This window comes from Hoplias malabaricus, chromosome 4, assembly GCF_029633855.1.
Source record: "Hoplias malabaricus isolate fHopMal1 chromosome 4, fHopMal1.hap1, whole genome shotgun sequence".
Classification (NCBI taxonomy): Eukaryota; Metazoa; Chordata; class Actinopteri; order Characiformes; family Erythrinidae; genus Hoplias; species Hoplias malabaricus.
In genome coordinates this window covers 17,432,019-17,455,323 of record NC_089803.1, presented here as the reverse complement: position 1 = coordinate 17,455,323, position 23,305 = coordinate 17,432,019, and the positions used below count along the sequence as shown (strand labels likewise).

Genomic DNA, 23,305 nt, shown 5'->3' with positions numbered 1-23,305 from the left:
GTGAGTGACTGGGTGGGTGTGTGAATATTGTCCACATTTGTGAAAGTGTGAGTGTCTGGGTGAGTGTGTGAATATTGTCCACATTTGTGAAAGTGTGAGTGACTGGGTGGGTGTGTGAATATTGTCCACAGTTGTGAAAGTGTGAGTGACTGGGTGGGTGTGTGAATATTGTCCACATTTGTGAAAGTGTGAGTGACTGGTTGGGTGTGTGAATATTGTCCACATTTGTGAAAGTGTGAGTGACTGGATGGGTGTGTGAATATTGTCCACATTTGTGAAAGTGTGAGTGAATGGGTGAGTGTGTAAATAGTGTCCACATTTGTGAAAGTGTGAGTGACTGGGTGGGTGTGTGAATATTGTCCACAGTTGTGACTGGGTTACTGTGTGAATATTGTCCACATTTGTGAAAGTGTGAGTGACTTGGTGGGTGTGTGAATATTGTCCACAGTTCTGAAAGTGTGAGTGACTGGGTGAGTGTGTGAATATTGTCCACATTTGTGAAAGTGTGAGTGACTGGGTGGGTGTGTGAATATTGTCCACAGTTGTGAAAGTTTGAGTGACTGGGTGGGTGTGTGAATATTGTCCACAGTTGTGAAAGTGTGAGTGACTGGTTGGGTGTGTGAATATTGTCCACATTTGTGAAAGTGTGAGTGACTGGGTGGGTGTGTGAATATTGTCCACATTTGTGAAAGTGTGAGTGACTGGGTGGGTGTGTGAATATTGTCCACAGTTGTGAAAGTGTGAGTGACTGGGTGAGTGTGTGAATATTGTTCACATTTGTGAAAGTGTGAGTGACTGGGTGGGTGTGTGAATATTGTCCACATTTGTGAAAGTGTGAGTGACTGGGTGGGTGTGTGAATATTGTCCACATTTGTGAAAGTGTGAGTGACTGGGTGGGTGTGTGAATATTGTCCACATTTGTGAAAGTGTGAGTGACTGGGTGAGTGTGTAAATATTGTCCACATTTGTGAAAGTGTGAGTGACTGGGTGGGTGTGTGAATATTGTCCACAGTTCTGAAAGTGTGAGTGACTGGGTGAGTGTGTGAATATTGTCCACATTTGTGAAAGTGTGAGTGACTGGGTGGGTGTGTGAATATTGTCCACATTTGTGAAAGTGTGAGTGACTGGGTGAGTGTGTGAATATTGTCCACATTTGTGAAAGTGTGAGTGACTGGGTGAGTGTGTGAATATTGTCCACAGTTGTGAAAGTGTGAGTGACTGGGTGGGTGTGTGAATATTGTCCACATTTGTGAAAGTGTGCGTGACTGGGTGGGTGTGTGAGTATTGTCCACATTTGTGAAAGTGTGAGTGACTGGGTGAGTGTGTAAATATTGTCCACATTTGTGAAAGTGTGAGTGACTGGGTGGGTGTGTGAATATTGTCCACAGTTCTGAAAGTGTGAGTGACTGGGTGAGTGTGTGAATATTGTCCACATTTGTGAAAGTGTGAGTGACTGGGTGGGTGTGTGAATATTGTCCACATTTGTGAAAGTGTGAGTGACTGGGTGAGTGTGTGAATATTGTCCACAGTTCTGAAAGTGTGAGTGACTGGGTGAGTGTGTGAATATTGTCCACATTTGTGAAAGTGTGAGTGACTGGGTGGGTGTGTGAATATTGTCCACATTTGTGAAAGTGTGAGTGACTGGGTGAGTGTGTGAATATTGTCCACATTTGTGAAAGTGTGAGTGACTGGGTGAGTGTGTGAATATTGTCCACAGTTGTGAAAGTGTGAGTGACTGGGTGGGTGTGTGAATATTGTCCACATTTGTGAAAGTGTGCGTGACTGGGTGGGTGTGTGAGTATTGTCCACATTTGTGAAAGAGTGAGTGACTGGGTGTGTGTGTGAATATTGTCCACATTTGTGAAAGTGTGAGTGACTGGGTGAGTGTGTGAATATTGTTCACATTTGTGAAAGTGTGAGTGACTGGGTGGGTGTGTGAATATTGTCCACATTTGTGAAAGTGTGAGTGACTGGGTGGGTGTGTGAATATTGTCCACATTTGTGAAAGTGTGAGTGACTGGGTGGGTTTGTGAATATTGTCCACATTTGTGAAAGTGTGAGTGACTGGGTGAGTGTGTAAATATTGTCCACATTTGTGAAAGTGTGAGTGACTGGGTGGGTGTGTGAATATTGTCCACAGTTCTGAAAGTGTGAGTGACTGGGTGAGTGTGTGAATATTGTCCACATTTGTGAAAGTGTGAGTGACTGGGTGGGTGTGTGAATATTGTCCACATTTGTGAAAGTGTGAGTGACTGGGTGAGTGTGTGAATATTGTCCACATTTGTGAAAGTGTGAGTGACTGGGTGAGTGTGTGAATATTGTCCACAGTTGTGAAAGTGTGAGTGACTGGGTGAGTGTGTAAATATTGTCCACATTTGTGAAAGTGTGAGTGACTGGGTGGGTGTGTGAATATTGTCCACAGTTCTGAAAGTGTGAGTGACTGGGTGAGTGTGTGAATATTGTCCACATTTGTGAAAGTGTGAGTGACTGGGTGAGTCTGTGACGCCCTGTGAACTTTACAGTGTAGTGTTCATTTGAAGACCTACTGTGTCCTGAGTCACTCTTCACTGATAGTGTCCTTAATTCACTCTGCTCCTCTGTTCTCTCTCGTGTTGCTGAGTCAGCCTCTGTCCATCTGTTCCTGGTGTGTGTCATGCTGTTGTGTACTGTACATGTGTGTGTGTGTGTGTGTGTGTGTGTGGAGGAACACTGATACTTCCGTCATGCTGTAATTAGGCTCACCTTTTCTGGCCTTTCCTTCAGGCGGCATCATGTTGCGGTTTCCCCTGGGGTTTTATCCTCCTCCTCATTCAGAATGACCACTTATGGGACAGAGCAGGGGTGTCCAAACTTTTTTCAAAGGAGGCCACACTGGATCATGTTAAAATTCTTAAGGGCCAGCCTCTCTTTCCAAATATATTATTCATAAATCATTTATAACAGTGTATTCGAAATATGAAAAACACAATTCTACAAAACAGTTTATAATTATTAACTACTGGATTTCATTTTAGAGCATTAACTGCTGCAGGACATCAAAAGAGTGTGAAATACAACATCTTACTGCAGATACTTCCATCTCTCTTGAAATCCCCGGTTTTCACTGTCAACTTTGCATTTTGTTTGTTTGTTTGTTTGTTTGTTTGTTTGCTGCAGCTATCACCAAATGTTCTGTGAATGACTTTGCTGGTCCAGAGAAATGAATGGCGATTAAGTGTATCTTAGTTCATTAACACAGTGGTGCAATGTCCTATACGTTAGCGCACTGCTGCCCCCGTCAGGTGAAAGAAGAAACTGCCAAGTGCCAGCGGGCCACTAACAGCAGTCTTAAAAGTTGAGGCCGCATTTGGAGACCCCTGTGATACATAAACACCTGCAAAACTAGGCTGACCATACGTCCCCTCTTTCCTGGTCCTAAAATGTATTCCGTTGAGATTTTTAAATCATCTAAATCTGTCTGGGGTTCACTTTGTGCTGTCGGAAGCTGCCACACTTCGTGTGTTTTGATTTCTCTTTAGAATTTCAAATTTCCACAGCGCCTCAGCAACCGCCAAAACAGAGCCGCGGCTGCTAGTCCATGAGCAGTGTTTTGTAAACGGCGTTAAACGCTGTACCTGAGGGCTAAGTGATGAATGGAAAGGAATACGATGGAGGGGAATTAGCTAGTTTTCTTGTTAAAGGAACACAACGTAGCATTTTTACCTTATACTTACAGCTTCAGAATCATTGTGGTGCTTTACTGGTCTGTTATAGGGATAATAGGGCCCTTTCCAGTAAACAAGGAACGTCCCTGGACGTTCAAAATAGGTCTAAAAGTAGTCTGTCCGTCAAGGACATATTTTAAACGTCAATGGACGTCCAAAATCCATCATAATAAGTTAGTTATCAAGTGATGACCAATCGATAACGTTAGTGGACGTCCACCCTTAAGAGAACGTTGATTAGACGGCAGCCATTACGTTATTTCAACGTTGAATCAACGGCTAAATGTTTACTGGGTTCTCTTATCAACTATGGGCTCAGCACTGCAGAGACAACACTGTAAATCTGTAGAAATGTAGGAAACAGAGCTGTATCTCAGCTATTGGGGATTTTTTTAAAAAAAAATAGAAGAGATGAGTTTTAATTGTTAAATCGATGACACAGTGGACACTTTCTGTTGGAAACCCAGAACACAGGGGTAAATATTTGTGAACAATATGCATTTTTAATGATTATTTTTCGCAAAACCTGCTCCCTTCACAAAGTAACACGTCCTTAAACTTAGTCTGCGGTATTAAAATCTCGCCACCTGCTGGAGAGAGTGTGAACCGCTACAGCAAAACACATCGAAGGGGAACTCCACCAACTTTGACAATTTCCAACATAATGTAATAGTAAAGGGGTGAACCAAGCCATTGGGTTCTTTACTTTCATCTGATGTGGAAAAGCTCAGTGGTGGTGAATTGAACCAAACGTCTAAAGAGTTTATTGCCTTCAAATTCTCCTTCACAGGACGTCATTACAAGAAACGTTTATGAATACACGATCTGACACATGAGACGTTCTATCAGAAGTGACATGTTGGGGATACATTTTGGGGAACTTGACACTCTCAATTTAACCCATTCAAGACTGTGATCGCTCACACACACACACACGTACAGTACAAAACACACAGCCATAGCACCCAGGGAGCACTTGACGATTAGGTGTCTTGCTCAAGGGCACTTCAGCCATGGATTATGAGTTAGTGGGAAGCACTGTTCCATCTGTGCTCTGTGTATGTTTTGTAAACATGTTGACCTGTTGTTTTCCGATGTGGTGAACATTGGTGGGATAGTGTACAAATGTTTGCCTCATGAATTGCCTTTGTTTATGTTCTACTGTTGTTTTGTGTCCTGGAAATATTTTCACACTTGGTCAGAGTAAGAATTGAAGATTTTCACATAAACACACACACACACACAGAAAAAAGATTTCTCGTATTGTCTGACATAAAAACAGCTTTATCGTAGATCTTCAGCCTTAAAAACAGGGTTTTACACTTTGTACTGTTGTAGCAAAAGGAGTCTACCTTGTGGCTTCCATCGCATAATAATAAGTGCTTGGGTTTTACAAAGTAGCAGGGGAAAACAATACCACATGTAGCCATTTCATAGTCTAATAACACTGAGAAATACTGTACCAGAAAAGTGCAGTCGCTTTCGCTTCCATTCACTCCATTGAAAACAACAAACAGACAGCAAGTCTCATCGAGTCTGAGATGAATCTGAAGAAGGTATAAATTTAAGGTGGTGCTGATCGGTGAGGTGTCTATGCATGGCAAGATTTTTATTTTTATTTTATTTCATCACAATGGCAACACTGTCCAGCCCAAAGCGCCTACTAAACATGAGAAAAACACTTCTTAAAGTAATGCAGGATGAACCAAATAAGCTGAATGGATGAAGTGTAAATAGATGAAACGCTGCAAAACATGGACATCTTAACTAGTGAAAACACCTTAAATCTAATACCTGTCATTATGAGACTGCTACAAAAATATTACAAGGTTAATCCAACTGGATTTGGATGCAAAGCACCTCATGGAAGTGGCTTGTAACTCACTCAGTCATATACTCTTTAACTCAACCATACTCTAACTCAAACATACTCACTCATTCACATACTCTCTAACTCAACCATATTCAGTCACTCACTCATAGTCTAACTCAAACATACTCCCTCATTCACATACTCTCTAACTCAACCATATTCATTCACTCACTCATAGTCTAACTCAAACATACTCACTCAGTTACTTATATACTCTCTAACCCACAGACATACTCACTCACTCTAACTCAAACATACTCACTTGGTCACTCATATACTCTCTAACTCAAACATACTCAGTCACTCATATACTCTCTAACCCGCAGACATACTCACTCACTCATACTCTAACTCAAACATACTCACTCAGTCCCTGATTCATATACTCTAACTCAAACATACTCAGTCACTCATATACTCTCTAAACCACAGACATACTCACTCACTCATACTCTAACTCAAACATACTCACTCAGTCCCTGACTCATATATTCTAACTCAAACATACTCAGTCACTCATATACTCTCTAAACCACAGACATACTCACTCACTCATACTCTAACTCAAACATACTCAGTCACTCATATACTCTCTAAACCACAGACATACTCACTCACTCATACTCTAACTCAAACATACTCACTCAGTCACTCATATACTCTCTAACTCACACATACTCACTCAGTCACTCACAATTAGGAGTTGCATCAGAAGAGGCACCAATACACTCTCTCTCTCCCTCTCTCTCTCTCTCACTCACTCACTCATATGCTCACTCACGTTCAGCGACTGCTCCACAGGGGGGTGCCACTGTGCTTTGCATCAAATACCCAGTCCTTGTTAAGTATGTTTTGCTTGTTTTAAGTGACTTATGCTATTCACTGGATTTTTTGTCAAAAAAACAAATTATGTAATAACAGGCAAAATCATCTGTAAATAGAGTAAGACATTAACGAGACTCGGAGAACTCAGTGTGCTTTTAACAGGCGTTTCTCACTGAGCTCAGAAACTCAGGGCCAGCACTGAGTCAGGAGAGTCATGTGGACGCAGCACCAACTTGCCTCAGTCCACGTGAGGCTGGAGGCAGTGCTAGACCAGGGCGAGGCTTCTACAGTAATGCCCCTCCATTGCACCTCTGGGGACTCGGGCTATATTTAATGAAGAGACTTTTATAAGAATGTTTATTTCTACATATCTTTTACTTTTTTTTTTCAATCTGGAGAACATGTTTTTTGTGAATAAACAGCCAGAGGGCATCATTTCTCCCAGGGAGGCAAATGGCCTGTCATAGAGGAATATTAAGTTTATGAGGATTTCACTAAGGACCATGTTTTGTAGCGTCTCCTGAATGAAACTAAATAACTTAATAACTGTACATGTGAAAAGGCCAGCGCTTCTCTGACCTCATTCTGCGCTGGTAAGGATGTATGTGTGTGTGAGGGGGGGGGGTGTAGATTCTGTATTAAGGAGTCTGATGGCACACATTTTGGTCCATGGATAAATGTGGGAAGTCAGTATTAAAATAACAGAAGCTTTTCTTTGCCCTGTGGCGCTTGTTTGAGGCACAGAGGCTTTAGAGGAAGTAGTCTGGGGTGCGGCGGGTCACGTGGGGTTCCCCTCTTCTCGGTGCTGGGTCGAACTGCAAACTAAAAGGAAAAGGTGTGTTGGGGGGGGAGCATAAAGAAAAAGAATGTTTATTATAAAATCTACCATCAGGAACATGTTTCCAGTAAATATTATAATGCTCTGCTCATCCAGAGTATTAAAAGGCTCATTGTCCAGCCTCTAGTCTTCTTAAAAAAAGGCTTTTCATCACATATTGCAACACTGTTGAGAGAATTCGATGGCATTCAGCCACCAGAGCATCTTCTATGGTCAGATAATGATTTTAGATGAATGTTCTGGATCCCAGCTCATCCCAGACGTATCGGGTGGAGCTCTAGGACTCCCAGTGCCTGAGAATAGTGACACTGGGATCACCTGCAGCTGCTCCAAAACTGTGTTTATAAGGTGTGCACTGTAGCTGAATATCAGCAGAGGTGGGTAGTAGCCAAAGATTGTTCTCCAGTGAGATTATTGTTACTTTAGAATAATTTGACTCGAGTAAAAGTGAAAAGTCGTCACCCAGTTAATTACTTGAGTAAAAGTAAAAAGTATAAAGTGGAAAAAACTACTCAAGCACTGAGTAACTGCTGAGTAACCTCTTTGTTTAATAATCAGAACGTCAAATAATACACCTGAATGCACAAACATATAAAACAGCAACAAATTCAGAGCCGGAGAATATCTCTCTTAAACAACTAAAACAATAATAAATTAAATCTTTACCAAGTAAAAAAATTAAATTCAGCAAAACAATGGGCTCAATATGTAGAGGTTACAAAGAGTAAGGACAAGAAGAAAAGGCAGTATGAACATAAATTTATGTAAACCACAAAGTGTGTGTGTGTGTGTGTAGTTCTATCCATTTACATGTTCAGGCTCAATGGGCAGAGATTACAAAGAATAAAAACAAGAAGAACAAGCAGTCCACACATAAACCATAAACTCTGTGTGTGTGTGTGTGTGTTTGCATGTTCACTCCGTGAAGTGACTATTCAGCTTTAACAGCAGCCTCCTCTCAAGCTTTGTTTGATTGGTGAAACAGAGTCAACGTCGCTAGTGCCTACACTTGATTGGTGAGACTCAGTCATGTGACAGAGCCTCTGTCGAGCTCTCGAGATGAGGGTAGGTACATTAGCTTTGCCTGACGTAAACAAGGACTACTGACGTGCAGACCGACCAATTAAATGTTTACAGAGAAGGTTATCGACCAATAACGGTAGCTCTACAGTCACACCGTCCAATCAGAGGATTTTAGGCTATTTCACCACGCCCCCTTCCCCACTCAAGCGAACCAATCGGAGTAGGGGAGGGCGGGACTAGTTTGTGAACGAAACTTCTCGAAGTTCTATGTAAGCTCTAGAAAAACAAAATCCCGGACGTTTGTGAAAATCCGCCCGGACATTTTTTAAGTCTAAAAAGGAGGACATGTCCGGGTAAAAGAGGACGTCTGGACACCCTAAATAAATGTAATGGAGTAAATGTAGTGCGTTACTACCCACCTCTGAATACCAGTATCTGACATTGTTAATGTTCTTATTGCTGAATGAAATATAACCTTCTCAGCAGAGTTTCAAAAACTAGGGCAAACCTTCGGGAGCAGGAGAGGGTTTAGCGCAGCATTTACCTCATTCGACTGGTATCCACAAACGTTTGGCCATAGTGTGAATCTGATTAGAGACCGGTTCTCCTCACAATACCCATATCACTACACTGACCGCTAGTTGCCAAGCAACGGTTGCTCTACTCCACTCAGTTGGGACTACTGTTTTTTGGACTGTTTTATTGGACGCAACTGCCAATTTTACAACACACAATTGTCGCTAGGTTCAGCCTCTATTTGTTTTACTGTATTAACACTATTTGGCAAAAATGTCAAAAGCGTCCTGAGAATAGCATTGAGAAAATCCTCACAATATCACAGCTGCCACGGTACTCAGGAAAACAAACTTTTTTTCTGTATTATGATGCACAGAGGACACATATTCTACCTCTTTCTTATTGTTTCCCATTTTCAAAATGCTTTTATTATCTCTCTCTCTTTTTGTGTCTCACTGTGTGTCTTTTTTAAGCTAAGGCTTATGAGGGATGTGATTGTTTCCTTACTCCCCACGGACTCAAGGGGATCGAACTGCCTATATTTTGCCTGCTCCTCTAGCTTTTAGGCCACAATTGTTCCTCTATATTTGTTCTAATTTTGACCAAATTCCAGCCTACATTAACCAGTTTCTTTCCACTGTCACCTTTCGTTCCTGTTTCTTTACTCTGATGTGTACCAGCGCACATAATATTAAGCTCCAGAAAGCATCAATGCTGGTAAACCTCTCTAGTACCATACCTTTAATATTTATTATATACTCACAATGAATACTTCAGTGTGTCGTCGAGTTCCATAATAGCTGCTTGATTTCCACACCGATAGCAGTAGTTAGGAGCACTGAAGATGGTGACCACATTCCTCTCATGACACCAGTTGTAGCCCTAAAAAACATAAATATATCACTGACTACCACCACATCTGTGTTTCAGAAGAATAATATACAGGATATACTCTTAAATAAGTGATAGATAATGTGCTTTACACCTCTGAAGAACTAGGACACAGTGTTTAGCTCATGGTAAGATCAATTTTAACTCTGTAAACGGCCCAAATCCTCCTTTATGTTCATGACATATGTCTGAGTTTCAGAGTCACAGAAAATGTGCGCCAAGGCGTCAGAGCAGCAAGGAAACCCATGCGTGGAGACACAAGGATCGTAAATGTAAGGACTTTCAGGTCGTTGCGCTTATTGTTTGGTGTGGACGTTGGTTAATAGTGCCATGAGAGGGCAGCAGTGAGTAATATTTGTTGATGTGAGTCATGCCTTTTTAATCAGTCTTTAAGTAACACCTTTACCTTCTTAGAGTCGGAAATATTTGTCCATTCCTGATCAGAGTTGGCCTTCCCTATTCACGGGGGGGTGGAGGGGGGGGGGGTCCTGAGACCAATTCCCCACAGAAGAGGAGGGCCTCCATTTTGTTTCCTACTTGTCTCTTGTAGTCCTTTACCTGGGCTATCATCCTGAATGTTAAGTTTTACTCTGTCTACCTCGTTCAAACATCCAGCCCAGTAAACATCCTTGTCCCTTCTCCTGCCTAAACCTGCCTAAGACGTTTCACTGATCGGTTCCTTCAGACGTATTCTCCACACGTACCTCCATCACCAGTTGGTGGGCTCTGGACACAAGGGTGAGGCAGTTAGCGTGATTGAAGGTCTCTGAGATGTCCTGTCCAAAGGTGTAGCCAGCTCCTCGAGGCGAAATCCCCCAACCACCGCGGTCATCAGGATCGGACCACAGCAGGTCACACATGGGACCCTGACAATCACAGCTGAATGTTAGCATTTCACAATCAAACTCTAAGCTTTGGACTATCTGAAAGATCATGTGTTCGTCTGCACAAAGGCCACACTCTAGAACAATGACATCAGCAGCTCAGATACAAAACAAAACCAAACAAACAGTACCAGATCTAACGGGTCTGACGCCATGAACGTAAGCTCACATTTTACATGTAAGAAGTCATTAAGAGATTTAAATTGTTGTATTTTAATGTACTGTTAGACATTATATGGTTAAAAACACCTCTACATTGTTCATGTATATTGCTTGAAACACAAACCTACTGCATGAAAATAAAATAGAACATTATTAAATACAAATCATACTTATTAGTCCTAAAACTATCATATTTATAAATATTAAAGGGTAAAGAATAAAATAAAATATATAGTTTATAAAATTGATTGATTAATTGATTATTTTATTAATCTTATTATTATTTAACAATTAAATTAAATAGTTTGAAAATGAGAAGCATTTTTTGGTCACTGCATTTGTTATGAGTTCCCTAAAGAAAAACTCTGTGTGTTCCTTAAGTTATTAAGTTATTTAATTAAAAATTAAGTTATTTAACTTTGGACTGTGGGAGGAAACTGGAGGACCCGGAGGCAACCCACGCAGACACTGAGAGAACACACCACACTCCTCACAGACAGTCACCTGGAGAAAACCCATGCAGACACTGAGAGAACACACCACACTCCTCACAGACAGTAACCCGGAGCAGGAATCGACCCCACAACCTCCAGGTCTCTGGAGCTTTGTGTCTGCGACACTACCTGCTGCGCCACCGTGCCGCCCGTTATGACAAGATCACGAGTGTGAATTAGTATCTCTGACTGTGGCTTTTGGAGTGTTAGAGCAGTCGGGGAGGGAGCTGACCTCGTGAGGAACCTCCTGAATACGGTCCAGTGCTCGGATGTGGTCCAGAGTATCAATGGATGGAGAAAGTCCTCCGTGGAGGCAGAAGATCTACAAGAATGGGCAGAATCATTTATTTGGGTTCACAGTTTGGAAATTTCATACAGTTCTGACCCTCATAATATTACTATCAGAACCAGACAGAATGCATTTCTATGCAGATATTTATTTATTTATTTTACCTGTGTGTCCACCAAGGCCGTGAGGGGAAGGTAGTCAAAAAGATCTGTGAAATATTTCCACACGTTTGCGTTGCCATATTTTCTCAGACACTCGTCGTAGAAACCGTACACCTGTGTGATTTGCCTGCTTTCATGATTCCCTCGGAGGATTGTGATTCGCTCTCGATAGCGCACCTGCAATATTTGAAGAAATGTGCCTGATATCAGAGATGACATTACTCATGTGCTCAGTACTTGAATGCTTAGGATGCTGAATTGATGCTATTGTAATACACAACACGGGTTGGACATTTTTCAGCTTCACATATTAAAAAGACCCATATACATGAAAATATATGTTTCCTACAACTGCTTATGGAATGTAGCACAGTCCAGGGCTTCCAGGCAGAATCAAGATGATTTACGTATAATCAGTCTTAAAAAGCACAGTAATAAAAATGTTAATAAAAAGAAGAAAAGAATGGAACCCATTACGAATGGATAACAATTTTTACCTTTAAAGACACCAGAAGCGTGACAGTCTCTACAGAGTAATAGCCTCGGTCCACATAGTCTCCCATGAAGAGATAGTTGGTGTCTGGAGACTTCCCACCGATCTTGAAGAGCTCCATGAGGTCATGGAACTGGCCATGGACATCTCCGCACACTGTGACTGGACAGCGTACCTCCTGAACGTTGGACTCTTTTGATAAAATTTCTTTAGCCTGTAAATCAGAGACATAGAATTAGTGCACAGAAAATAAAGCAATTCATTCTTACTAAGGCACGACAATGAAATGGCTTGGACCACTGTTTCTGTTTCTGTAACTTAGTTTCCATATACACCAATCAACTCCAGCAGCAGATCCACTTCTGGGTCCACCTCTAGGTCAGTTTTACCGCAGCACTGAGAACATTCACCTACCTAAAATATAGCTACCTTCAATGTAGTGGTCCTGAGCATTGAAGAACAGGGTGAATAGAGGCTAACAAGTATGCAGAGCGACAGATAGACTACAGTCTGTAGTTATAGAACTATAAAGTGCTCCTCTATAGTCAGTGGAGCTGTGAGAATAGGCAGTGAATGTAGCAGGTCATATTAATGCTATGGCTGATCTGCATAGACAAATTAAACAACGGGTAGAAAAGTGTATCTGTAAAATACAATAAATGTTCAATATACATCAGCTTTGAGAAGGCCACAGATTTTGACAAAGCTGCATTGCTCGAACTGAAGAGCTCATTGTTTGGACTTAGGCCAAGATTGTCCAGTAATGGTCTGCAGTGATTCTATTTTCAGTCCTGGAGTGCCAGAGCACTTCACAGTAATATTCCCCCGCTCTTACACAGTAGCTAAACGGCCAAAGGTTTGCAGACACCTGCTCATGCAAATTTCCTTTTCTCTGCAGATGATACAAACTGTGCGTTAACATTTGAACATCTGTGTCCGTAATGGGTGCCCTTTAAAGCAGCTGAATTCGCCAGCTTCATTAGAATGGGACAGAAGAGATGCTGTTAGAGGGGAATTTTAATATGCTAAAATCTTTCAGACAAAATCAACAAACTCTAAACCAAAGTTAATACTTCGAACTTCACAAATCTTACAAACTCAGTTCTGTAGGGTCAGCACAGTCTGAAGCTGTGTTGGAAATGTCTCCCTGCTCATTATTCTGCTATCTCCCCTACCTGCCCTAAGTTAAGGGGATTGGTCCCTTAGGTTTATGACTTCAGAAACCCTGGCTGTCTGTATTGGCATGGTTGAGACTGCAGTTTCAAAGCATAGCTGTTCAGCCACGGTGCTGAGTGAGTATTTCACTCATGATCCATCTTACAGATTTGTTAAACACTGGTTTTCACTGAAGATGTGTTTTAAGAGGTAGTAAACTTTTCAGACGTCCGTTTCTTATAAGAGCCACTGCAGAATTCTGACACTTTAAGTTTCTCAAAAACTGTGCCTATTGAGGTCAAACCAATCTGAATTGCTTTGAAATTTGTGGGATTCTCCTTTTATAAGCAGTAAGTTAGAGATCAACTGTACTGCTGCATAATCCAGGTCAGGGGGTTTTCTGGGGCTTTGTTCAGTGCTACCAGAGCGAATTCCTATTTTATACAGTTCTCTTAATGTTCATAACACATCCCTGTCGCAAGAATCATGTTTATATGCTTCATATTCGACAGAACTTAATGATAATATGCATTTGTGTCGTTCTCATCTTATTTCGTCCAAAATATCTGCCTGACAACCAAGGGCGCCTAAAGTAGGGCGAGCTACAGCCACTAGCTTGCTTGTGCGGTGAAGCAGCAGCCAATCAGAAGAGCGATCGCGGTCAACAGAAAATGTCACCGGTGGATCAACAACCAATAGGAGCACACATCGCCGCTTCAGTAGCAACCGCGGCGTAACGTCAATGTTATTGACAGAATATGTTCAGATTTGTGATTTTGTTTAGCCTGCATTTAAACAAAGAACCGTTTTAAATACAGCTTCAAATTCGTAAGAAATTTAAAAAAATAAATTAAAAGAAGTATAAGAGGAAGAACATATAGAGAAGCCCAGAACTTACTTTCTCGCATAGGATTTTCACTTGATTTTCCGAGAGCTGTTTGCACTCGTTCAGCTGCTCGATCCACTGATCCAGCTCTTTTGTAAAAACCTTGTCGTCCATTCTGTCAGTCTGGATGTGAGGAGTAATAAAGCAAGCACAAACCAGCAGTAAATAAGGCAGGTAAACACTCAGGCGTTATATTCAGACGATTAAACTGCAGTCGTCCGGGTCTTTTACTCCAAAAACAGTGGCTCTTTTGCAGCGGATCCTCTGTGTAATACGACTGAGTGCAGACAAAACGATCCGAATTATGTTAATATCCTATTAATTCTATTATTAGGGATATTAATAATAATATAAGCACGCAGCGCAGGGCTAGGCCTGCTGCTTATTCGCCACTGCAAGCCAAAGAGGAATGTGAGAGGCGTTCACTGCGCTGAAACGTATCTCCTCGTTGTGCACTCCTTCAGAGACAATCAAGTGTTAAACCGTGGTTCTGAGGTGTTGCTTAGTCGCTAGAAAACCTTACCCAAGTGAAATAAGTTGTAAACACCACGACTGGGCGTTTCTACTTGCACAAAAGTGTTCCAAAAGCATCTGAAGGTGCAGTTAGGGTTTCTTACATCACAAACCTAAGGTGGAATCCCCATCAACTCTGGAGCAGGGCTTTAGAGCTGCTGGCAAACATCAGAGGGTTGACAACTGCATAATCATGGGTCCGTGCATGCAGAAAGAAGGGAAATGTGAAGAGTTTAATATCCAGCCATATTTAAGGCATTAAGCGGGTGATTTTTCCAGGAAATAACTTCTAAATATATAATTCAGATTACTAGAGAATACTTTTATACATTCACATAAACACTGTCATTATAGAATGTCAAAAGAATCCTTAAGAATACAAAGCAGACAAAAATATTTTGAGGTTTAAAACAAATTTCTCGATGTAACAAATTGTTCCCTACGTTTATATAAAGTGTCCCCCACAACTGAAATTGAATGAGCCTTTTTGGAACCAATAACCCAGTAAACAATTAGCCGTTGATTCAACGTTGAAATAACGTAATGACTGCCGTCTAATCAACGTTCTCTTAAGGTTGAAAATGAAAGTTGAAAGACGTTTTGATTATACGTATTTTGGACGTCCATTGACGTTATTAATTGGTCCCGAAATAAATTACTTGTATAAAACGCGTTTTAGACGTCCACTGACGTTATCGATTGGTCACTACTTGATAAGTAACTTATTACGATAGATTTTGGACGTCCATTGACGTTTAAAATATGTCCTTGACGGACAGACTACTTTTAGGCCTATTTTGAACGTCCAGGGACGCTCCTTGTTTACTGGGTAAATTACACTGAGGGAACAAATTGAGGGGCACACTATTATTATAATGATATTACACAATTATTGATACTATATGCATCGACATTAGACTTTTTAATTTTTTTAAAACCAAGGCAGCATCCATTTGAGTTTGATAACAGTGTTATTGAACACACCCCTGAAGCTGTGAAAGTCTCTCTCTCTCTGTGTGTGTGTGTGTGTGTGTGCTGCTTTGGGTAAAGGGGAGGAACTGAACTGCTTGATAATAATAGTTCACACAACATATCTGTGCCAATAAAGCCCAGCTGAAATGATACTATGCAGGCCCTTTTCTGGACTCAGGAATACAGTTACTAGTGTAATGCAGAAAATGTATGAACAAGAGCAGCTCCCACATCTGTCTGTTCTCTAGCAATGCTATTCCCTGAGTGAAATGAAAGGAAGGAATTGTGGTGAGATCCCTCACTCCTGGTTCAGACTCTGACTCAAAGAGCTGATCAGTTCACTGCAAGACACAGACATGGCACAAGCACGAAACCCCTGCTCCTTGTCTGAGGAGAATCAGAGAGCATGAAAAGCCATCAGCTATGAAGCAGTGCAGGAATAAAAAGAGTCATTGACCTTAGGCTCAAACGTGGGGTTAGGGCAAAACCCAAAGTAACCCTGGAGTCGTGTGTGTGTCAAACTGCACGCAACCGGAAGCATCAATAATAAACATAGCTCAGTCAAATTCAATACAATAACAGAACTGTTTTCAGAGAGTTTTTCCTTTACACACCCTCCAATGGCTGGAAAGCTCCCATGGCTGGATCAAAATCACAGCTAAGCTTACGTTGGTGGTGGGACTGAACACAGCTCCGTCACCAGCTCAGACAGACCAGTAGAGTTTGTTCCTTCCTTGTTGCATTTCAAGGCACTAGACTTGCATGAGTGGAGTCAAGTCTAGTAGAGTAGGTACCACGCAGTGGAAACGCACCATTTCACAGGACACTTCATTTTTCTTCAAAGTTTCCCTGTTTATTGTCACTGTCCAGTTCATTTATTCACTGTCTGTAAGCGCTTATCCAGAGCCTACCTGGAATCACTGGTTGCAACACATCCTGAAGGGGGCGCCAGTCCTTTGCAGGGCAACACACACTCACACAGTAAACTCACCAGTGTTAAATCAACACTATTAGTTTTATATTAACACTGTTAGTGTAATAATTTAACACTCTCAGTGATAAGTTAACACTAATAGTGTTGATTTAAGACTGGTGCATTTACTGTGCACATATTCACTCACACTGTCACGCCTATGGACACTTTTGAGTCACCAATCCCCCAATCCACCTATCAACCAGAGCACCCGGAGAAAACCCCCATGGGGAGAACACACCAAACTCCTCACAGCCCCACCCACAGGGCTGTATCTACATTTTTTGTGGATTTCTAGTTTACTACATCATTTGAACACAGCAGCTGTCCTTCACACTGTGTAAAAATGCCATAAAGAATCAACCAATAAAAATGCTCCAAATGTATTTGGAATACATTTTTTTTTCTTTCTCGTGTAAAGATTTATTCTATTTTGGGAGATACGTGTTTTTTAATTAGACAGTGAGGATATGTGCACAGATGAACCATATAAAAGGGGAAATGAAGAAGCATCAGTTATGAGCAGGATGAGTAAGATAAACTGTGAAATGTGCACCAGGCTGCGGCGCGGACAGTGAGAGGAGGTCTTCAGCTATGAAGCTACATTAGGGTCAAATGTTTTGTTCTGAAACATCTGAAACTGAAAGTTGAAATTGAACTTTGAAAAATACAACAATGTATTCAAAATTAAAATAAGTGTAGGGTGATTTTTTTTTCAGTTTAAACAGAATTTAGAATTTAGCAGCATAACCAGTTTAAATTATAGCACGATTTACGGTGGAACGGAACATCAGACTAAGAAACTGGGGAATAAGGAGCTTATTCAGATTCATTACCGACTCGCTGCAGGTTTGTCCTGACGGAGCGGACGCTATTGCCAGCAAAGTGCTGGGAAACTGGAACTACGCTCTGACAGTTTGTAGCTCTTTTACTGCGATAGGTGCCAAATGTTGTCTACAAGAGCTCACTATAAAGGACTTTGTCACTAAAGATGAAGTATTATTGTGTAGCAAAGGCTTGGTTGTGACTGTGACCCCCATGTCTAACATTAAGCTGAGGTCAGTGAGGGCCTGGTAGACTTGGCCCATGAATAGGGTTTACCCTGAGGGATGGGGCATTTTTAAATGTGACCACAGAGTTTAGAGATCAGTTCATCATGCTTTGGGTAGGAAATGGAGAACTGCCGTGACTGAGGAGAGTTAGCTCAGTAGTCCCAAGGCGCTGACTGTGCTCCACCTGCTTTTGGGCATGATTGTTAACGGTCATAGTGTCAGAAAAGTATGGTATGGTATATACCCAAACCCCAGTACCCATCTTGGGTCACAAGTCAGGGTTTTTTTTTTATGGTCTTGCCTGTAGATCACCCTGAGCTCTGAATGGCATGAAGTGAAATATGCAGAATGAGGTTTGTGACCACACATTTTCCCTCAGAGAACAGGGTTAGGGGACCCATCTCTCCCTTGAGCTCTGCTTCTTTTGGAAGTATCAAAGGATGCAACAGCTATAAAGCTCTGAAAGCAGAGTGGGGTTAACTTGCCATAACGGATTGGCAAAACAATGGTTGGCTAGCTAACTTGAAGTGTATTAGTTATTTTAGACTTAAACATATCTGCCCTAGCTAGGATACAATCTCTGAACGCAAAGCTCTTTTGTAAGTCGCTCTGAATAAGAGCATCCGCTAAATGTCCTTTGTAAATGTAAATGTAGAACTACAAAGTGCTGCAAAGTGTCAGTGGAGCTGAAAGAATGGACAGTTAGTGGAGAAACAAGGATGTGAGCTTTTGGCTAATGTACACAGACACATTTCTGGCGGTAGTCCAGGAGCAGTGTGATTTCCTCTCTGTCATTCCGCGCATGCGCACTGCTCCGTCCTCCAATATTGTAAAAAAAAAAATTTTGGGTGAAAATGGCTGCCCTACAGATTTAAGCCTCTTCGCTCCAGGAGCTGTAATCTCCTCCACTGACCACGGTAACTGCCTCTGGAGTCGGGGAAACGACCGCGGACCTCCCAGGATGGTTCAACTGGGCGATAAATAAAGCCTGTGCCTTGTTTTCAGGGATGGAAGATCTGTCTGCTTCACAGTTAACCCTTTACAGCCCGAGGTCCGCGTACAAATGAGGTAAAAATAACGTCAACTTTCGCCGAACACAGGCGCTTTTAGAGACGTTATGGTGCTCGTTGGGGGTCTTAACTTTCAGTCTTGGGGCTTATGTCCAGTCGGGATATGTTTTGAAGGTACTGAATCGGGGGAATGAAATGGAGAAACACACACACCTTCGTGGCTCTTTGTACGGTTGTTGTGTTGTGTCCTATTCTCCTACCACTCACTCAAAAGTCCACCCTTCCACCTTAAATGGTGCTGCGCCAGGCTTTAACGTCTGCGTTATTTAAGGTGGAAGGGAAAACTCCAGCTAGTGAAACAACTTAAGCTTTTTTTTTTTTTTTTGGGGGGGGGGGGGGGGTGCTTGTGTGTGTTGTTAAAATACAAAGCTCATTGTGGCCTGCTGGTTTAACCACGGCCTCCCAGTGTGTCATCACCATGATGTTAGTTCTTCCTTTTTGTGAATGTAACGTTAATGCACCGTTTTGAGGAGGGGGGGATATTCCTGGATTGTGCCTTTCTCTGTGCATTTGCTCATTCAATCCCACACATAGAGGAGCTGGTGCAGAAGATGCATGCAGACCATTGCTTTCTTCAACTGACACAGTGTATGAAAAGTCTAAAATTATTCTGTTTTGCAGCCACAAGTGTCCACTAGATGCCTCGTGTTCAGAACTACCCTGGCACCCATTATTATAACTGGATTAATACGTTTTAAAGGGCCATTCATCTGTATCATCTTTATGATAGCAAAAAATGTTAGCAAGTGTACATATGGTGCTATGTTTTTATGAACCTCTCTCTCTTTCATTATCCTTTTCTTAAAACTCTTGTAAAACCATGACTCAAACCTTGGGAAGTGTAACAGTTTCATGTAACGGGCTTCTGTGATCAAGAGTTTAGAAGTATTATCTTAGGACATTGGGTTTCTAGCACCACCCCTGTAAACAATTCTAACATAAGTTTCTCTGGCAGTTACCAACGCTCTGCTTGTATAATCCTCATAGCAAAGCAATGCCAGAAGAGTGGGTGCATGAGTATAAGGTTGCCATAAGTGTTTAAACTGTATGACATGGAACGGTGTAGTGATGACATCAACCAAAAAAACATTAGTGAGTTCAGTTACTGATGTTGGATCTATTCTTCACATTATTCCTAGAGGCAAAAGTGATGAAATTCCTTGTTAAACAAATATCTACAAACTGTTGTATTACAGTATAACATTGTTGGATGTTGCTGTTTTGCTGATCTCTCACCTTTTTCCTGTGTTATTTTCGTCCCTCACAGAAAATGATGCATCAGGTAGCCAGTAACAGTAACGACTATGGCTTGGGCAGCCTTGGCGAAGATGGCCAGCACGCGAGCAGTCATTTTGATTTATGCACCTCACAGTCCAGCAAGTTTTACCCATCCTCTGCTCCACCCCCACTGCAGCTGCCGCTGCCCAACCTACCCCCACTGCCCCAAAGCATGATCAAGCCCATGTCCTGCCAAATGCAGGACGCACAGAGCGACTTCCATCCTCAGCCGGTGAGGATGAGGAGCGTTGAGGCACCAGAGGGATCCAAGAAAAAGAAAGGACTTGGAAAGACCGGGCGACGAGGCAGGCCTGCGGGCACCACCAAATCTGCCGGCTATCGGACGAGCACCGGCAGACCCCCGGGGACCACCAGGGCAGCTGGGTTCAAAACCAGCCCCGGAAGACCTCTGGGCACCACCAAAGCTGCCGGCTACAAGGTCAGCCCTGGCAGGCCTCCGGGCAGCATCAAAACATTGGCAAAGCTCAACAAACTGGACTATAGTGCTTGCAACGGAGCACCATTCCCTTACTCCCTCATGCAGAAACGTGCCCTGTGCGAGGCCACAGTCAAAGAAAAAAACCCTAGCGAGTGAAGGCAGGCTTTTCTATTTATTCATGAGAGCGTGCATGTCCGAAATCGTCACCAATCGATGCCAGGACTCTTGCGAGGCAGGGGAGGGTGGGGGAAAAATAATAATAAATGAATTTTGATACCTAGTCTTAACACTTACTATGTGTTACATTGTTATGATCATGTTGTGTATCTATATCCAAAGAGCATTACCATTCCCTCTCATTCTTAAAGGAGCAATAAGTAGTTTGTGTTTATTAAAATGTAATAAAACATGAAGAAGTACGAATCTCACTTTAATAGTAGTAAGTGTGAAATGCTATATAGTAATTACCGGACCTTTCTTCCTTTCTCTGCTTACTGTTCCACTGTTGTGACACTGGAGTCAGTGGCGACTTGTTAGAAATGCTGCTTATTGTTCCTTTAAACCTTATATTAACCTGCTGTACAGATGTGCATGATGGTAGTCTTGTGAAATAAAAATACAGTATCTAAACCAATATTATATTAGACATTTTTGGCAATAGTGTTCACTCAAAAAAAATGCTTTTGTGTTGTTTTTAATCTTTGTTACTTAACTTTTGATAATGTGACCCTTTTGGGACAAAGTCTTTGCTGTTCTGTAGTCACATCCGATTTCATTCCAGTTTTAAAATCGATAACCACACATATTTATCCTTGTTTTCTGCTGTGTATGTTGAAGTGCTATGCTTGTATTGTCCTTGCTATGATCGCTTTTTTTATTTGTATTTATGAAAAACGTGGTGCCCTTTTTGAGATAGTGTTGAGTCTTTTTTTAATTATATTTTTAAATTTGTTTTTTTGGGGATGGGTTTTGGGGGAAAAAAATAATTCATGTAATATTTTAACACCTATTTTGTAAGTGTATCTGTGAGTCAATAGCCTAGTATAACCCATGGTGTTCTCCCCACACACACACAAAAAAAACATTATCTGCAATGCCATGTTGATTTAGTTTTGTTAACAAATGGACAAACTAGTGTTGTGTGAGCAAATTCACCCAGTTTGTTAAAAAAAATAAACAAGTATCACTTCAAAGCAATGGTACTTGCATGAGAAACTGCTAAGTGGGTCTTGATTAAAGTGGTCATCTCTTTCAGATAATTACAGTGTGGTAGCCTAAGAACTCGGGATGATTATGAATCAATACCTTGGTGTTTATGTGCTTGCTCCTTGAACAGAACGGGACAGAATTATTTCTAGAAACATCTAAGAGGTGTGTTTTGAGCAAATGTGTCTCAGTTAACCCTGTATTCCATTGGAAGACAAAAAAACAAACAAAAGGAAAGGCAGGGTAAATATTTTCTTGAGGAAACAGCCTGCATTCGCAACTTTATATTTATATTTTTTCTTAATAAAAGCTGATCATTTCACATTTTTGTTTCCCATCCATAAGAGGAGAAATAAAATATAGCACAATAGTATACTTAATATCTCAAAAATACTTAAAATCTTGATTGAGTATATTTGAATGTTTGTCTTTTTTTTTTTAATAAAATATTAATTTTATTAATTATATTGATAAGTATTTAAAATCAAAACAAAACAAAATGAATATTGCTCTAAATATGAAATTCTCGTCTAATAATGTCTCAGAACACCTAGTTTTAAGACGTCACAATAATTAATAAAGAGGTAAATCGATGTTTTGACACAGAAAATGGTTATTGTAAGTCATTATTTGGAGAAAACGTGTAACTATTTCGATAGCAACTTCATATTTTGAAAACGTTACAGTCATCAAACAAGTGACTATGGTTTATGGCCAAATGATCTTAGGTTTTATCTAAACGCGGAATTAATTTTAAATAGTAACAAAGCTTGGTTGAGTTTATTAAAAATACAGATTGTCTCTGAATAATAGTAAATAAATCAGTGTTTTTGTGGGGAACGTGAACACCGACGCGGCTAATAGAGATGGGCCACCATGTAAACATGTATCTGTTTACTGTTGTTGATGAACATGTTTGGGCGACATTAAAACTGTGGCCTAGTTTTGCAGAGGAACATATGAAGATAAAATCGTAGAATATGATGTCAAATAGCTAAAAATGGGATTATTTAGCACGGAAAGAAGACATAGTCCGCCGAAAAGTGTTGCTGACTGGCAGGCAGCGGTGATACTGTAAAATGGAGGAAGTTAACGTTAGCCTTTGTTTGGGACGAGGAAACAAATGGCCGTTGAGCTTCGAAAGATGCCTCAAACTTCGTGTGTAATGCCCCACCCTACTTTAATGTATTTTATTTACGTATACGCAAACATTTCCTTGCATGATATGACATTAACTCGCCGAAATGCGAGCAAAGGTGTGAACTGGGCCGTTTTTGGCTGTGGTTTGCTCATAGAAGCCTGTAGAGTTGGCTTCTGGTTCGAATTCTCCACTCCACCTTAAATGGTGCGGCATTACATTCTATCTGGCGCGGCTTTTATAATGTAAGCCCGTACGATTTAAGGTGGAACGGACAACTCGAATAAGAAGCAGGAGCCAACTAAAGCTTTATTGCTTGTAGGCTTTAGCAAGACACTGGGGGTGGGTAGCTTAGCCTTCTCTGTATGTGTCTCTCGCTCTGTGTGTGTGTGTGTGTGTCACTCTCTTTCCAATACACACACACTCTCTCTCTCTGTCTCACACACACACACACACACACTCAGCCACCA

The 23,305-nt window shown here is 41.3% G+C and overlaps 2 protein-coding genes across 2 annotated transcripts; one reads left to right on the top strand and one right to left on the bottom strand.

The window, feature by feature from the left end:
* Positions 1–4,338: 4,338 nt before the first annotated feature.
* On the bottom strand, positions 4,339–14,584 carry ppp2caa (protein phosphatase 2 catalytic subunit alpha a). Its single transcript, XM_066667308.1, has 7 exons — positions 14,207–14,584; positions 12,158–12,367; positions 11,664–11,837; positions 11,443–11,532; positions 10,375–10,536; positions 9,543–9,661; positions 4,339–7,224 (listed from the first exon to the last, which is right to left on the bottom strand). The coding sequence occupies exons 1-7, from the start codon at positions 14,306–14,308 to the stop codon at positions 7,152–7,154; spliced, it is 930 nt and encodes a 309-aa protein (XP_066523405.1). The 5' UTR covers positions 14,309–14,584; the 3' UTR covers positions 4,339–7,151.
* Positions 14,585–18,522: 3,938 nt separating this feature from the next.
* Positions 18,523–21,970, top strand: si:ch1073-44g3.1 (uncharacterized protein LOC797133 homolog). Its single transcript, XM_066669210.1, has 2 exons — positions 18,523–18,772; positions 20,042–21,970. Exon 2 carries the CDS (start codon positions 20,045–20,047, stop codon positions 20,645–20,647), a length of 603 nt encoding a protein of 200 aa, XP_066525307.1. The 5' UTR covers positions 18,523–18,772; positions 20,042–20,044; the 3' UTR covers positions 20,648–21,970.
* The last annotated feature ends 1,335 nt before the right edge of the window (positions 21,971–23,305 follow it).

Bases quoted from the DNA above. Each gene is read 5' to 3' on its own strand.
- si:ch1073-44g3.1 (XM_066669210.1), top strand. From the start codon at position 20,045: ATGATGCATCAGGTAGCCAGTAACAGTAACGACTATGGCTTGGGCAGC.
- ppp2caa (XM_066667308.1), bottom strand. From the start codon at position 14,308: ATGGACGACAAGGTTTTTACAAAAGAGCTGGATCAGTGGATCGAGCAG. The intron at 12,368-14,206 runs GTAAGTTCTGGG...TCTGATTTACAG, and splicing joins TGAAAATCCTATGCGAGAAA to GCTAAAGAAATTTTATCAAA. The intron at 9,662-10,374 runs GTACGTGTGGAG...TATGTTTTTTAG, and splicing joins CCCACCAACTGGTGATGGAG to GGCTACAACTGGTGTCATGA.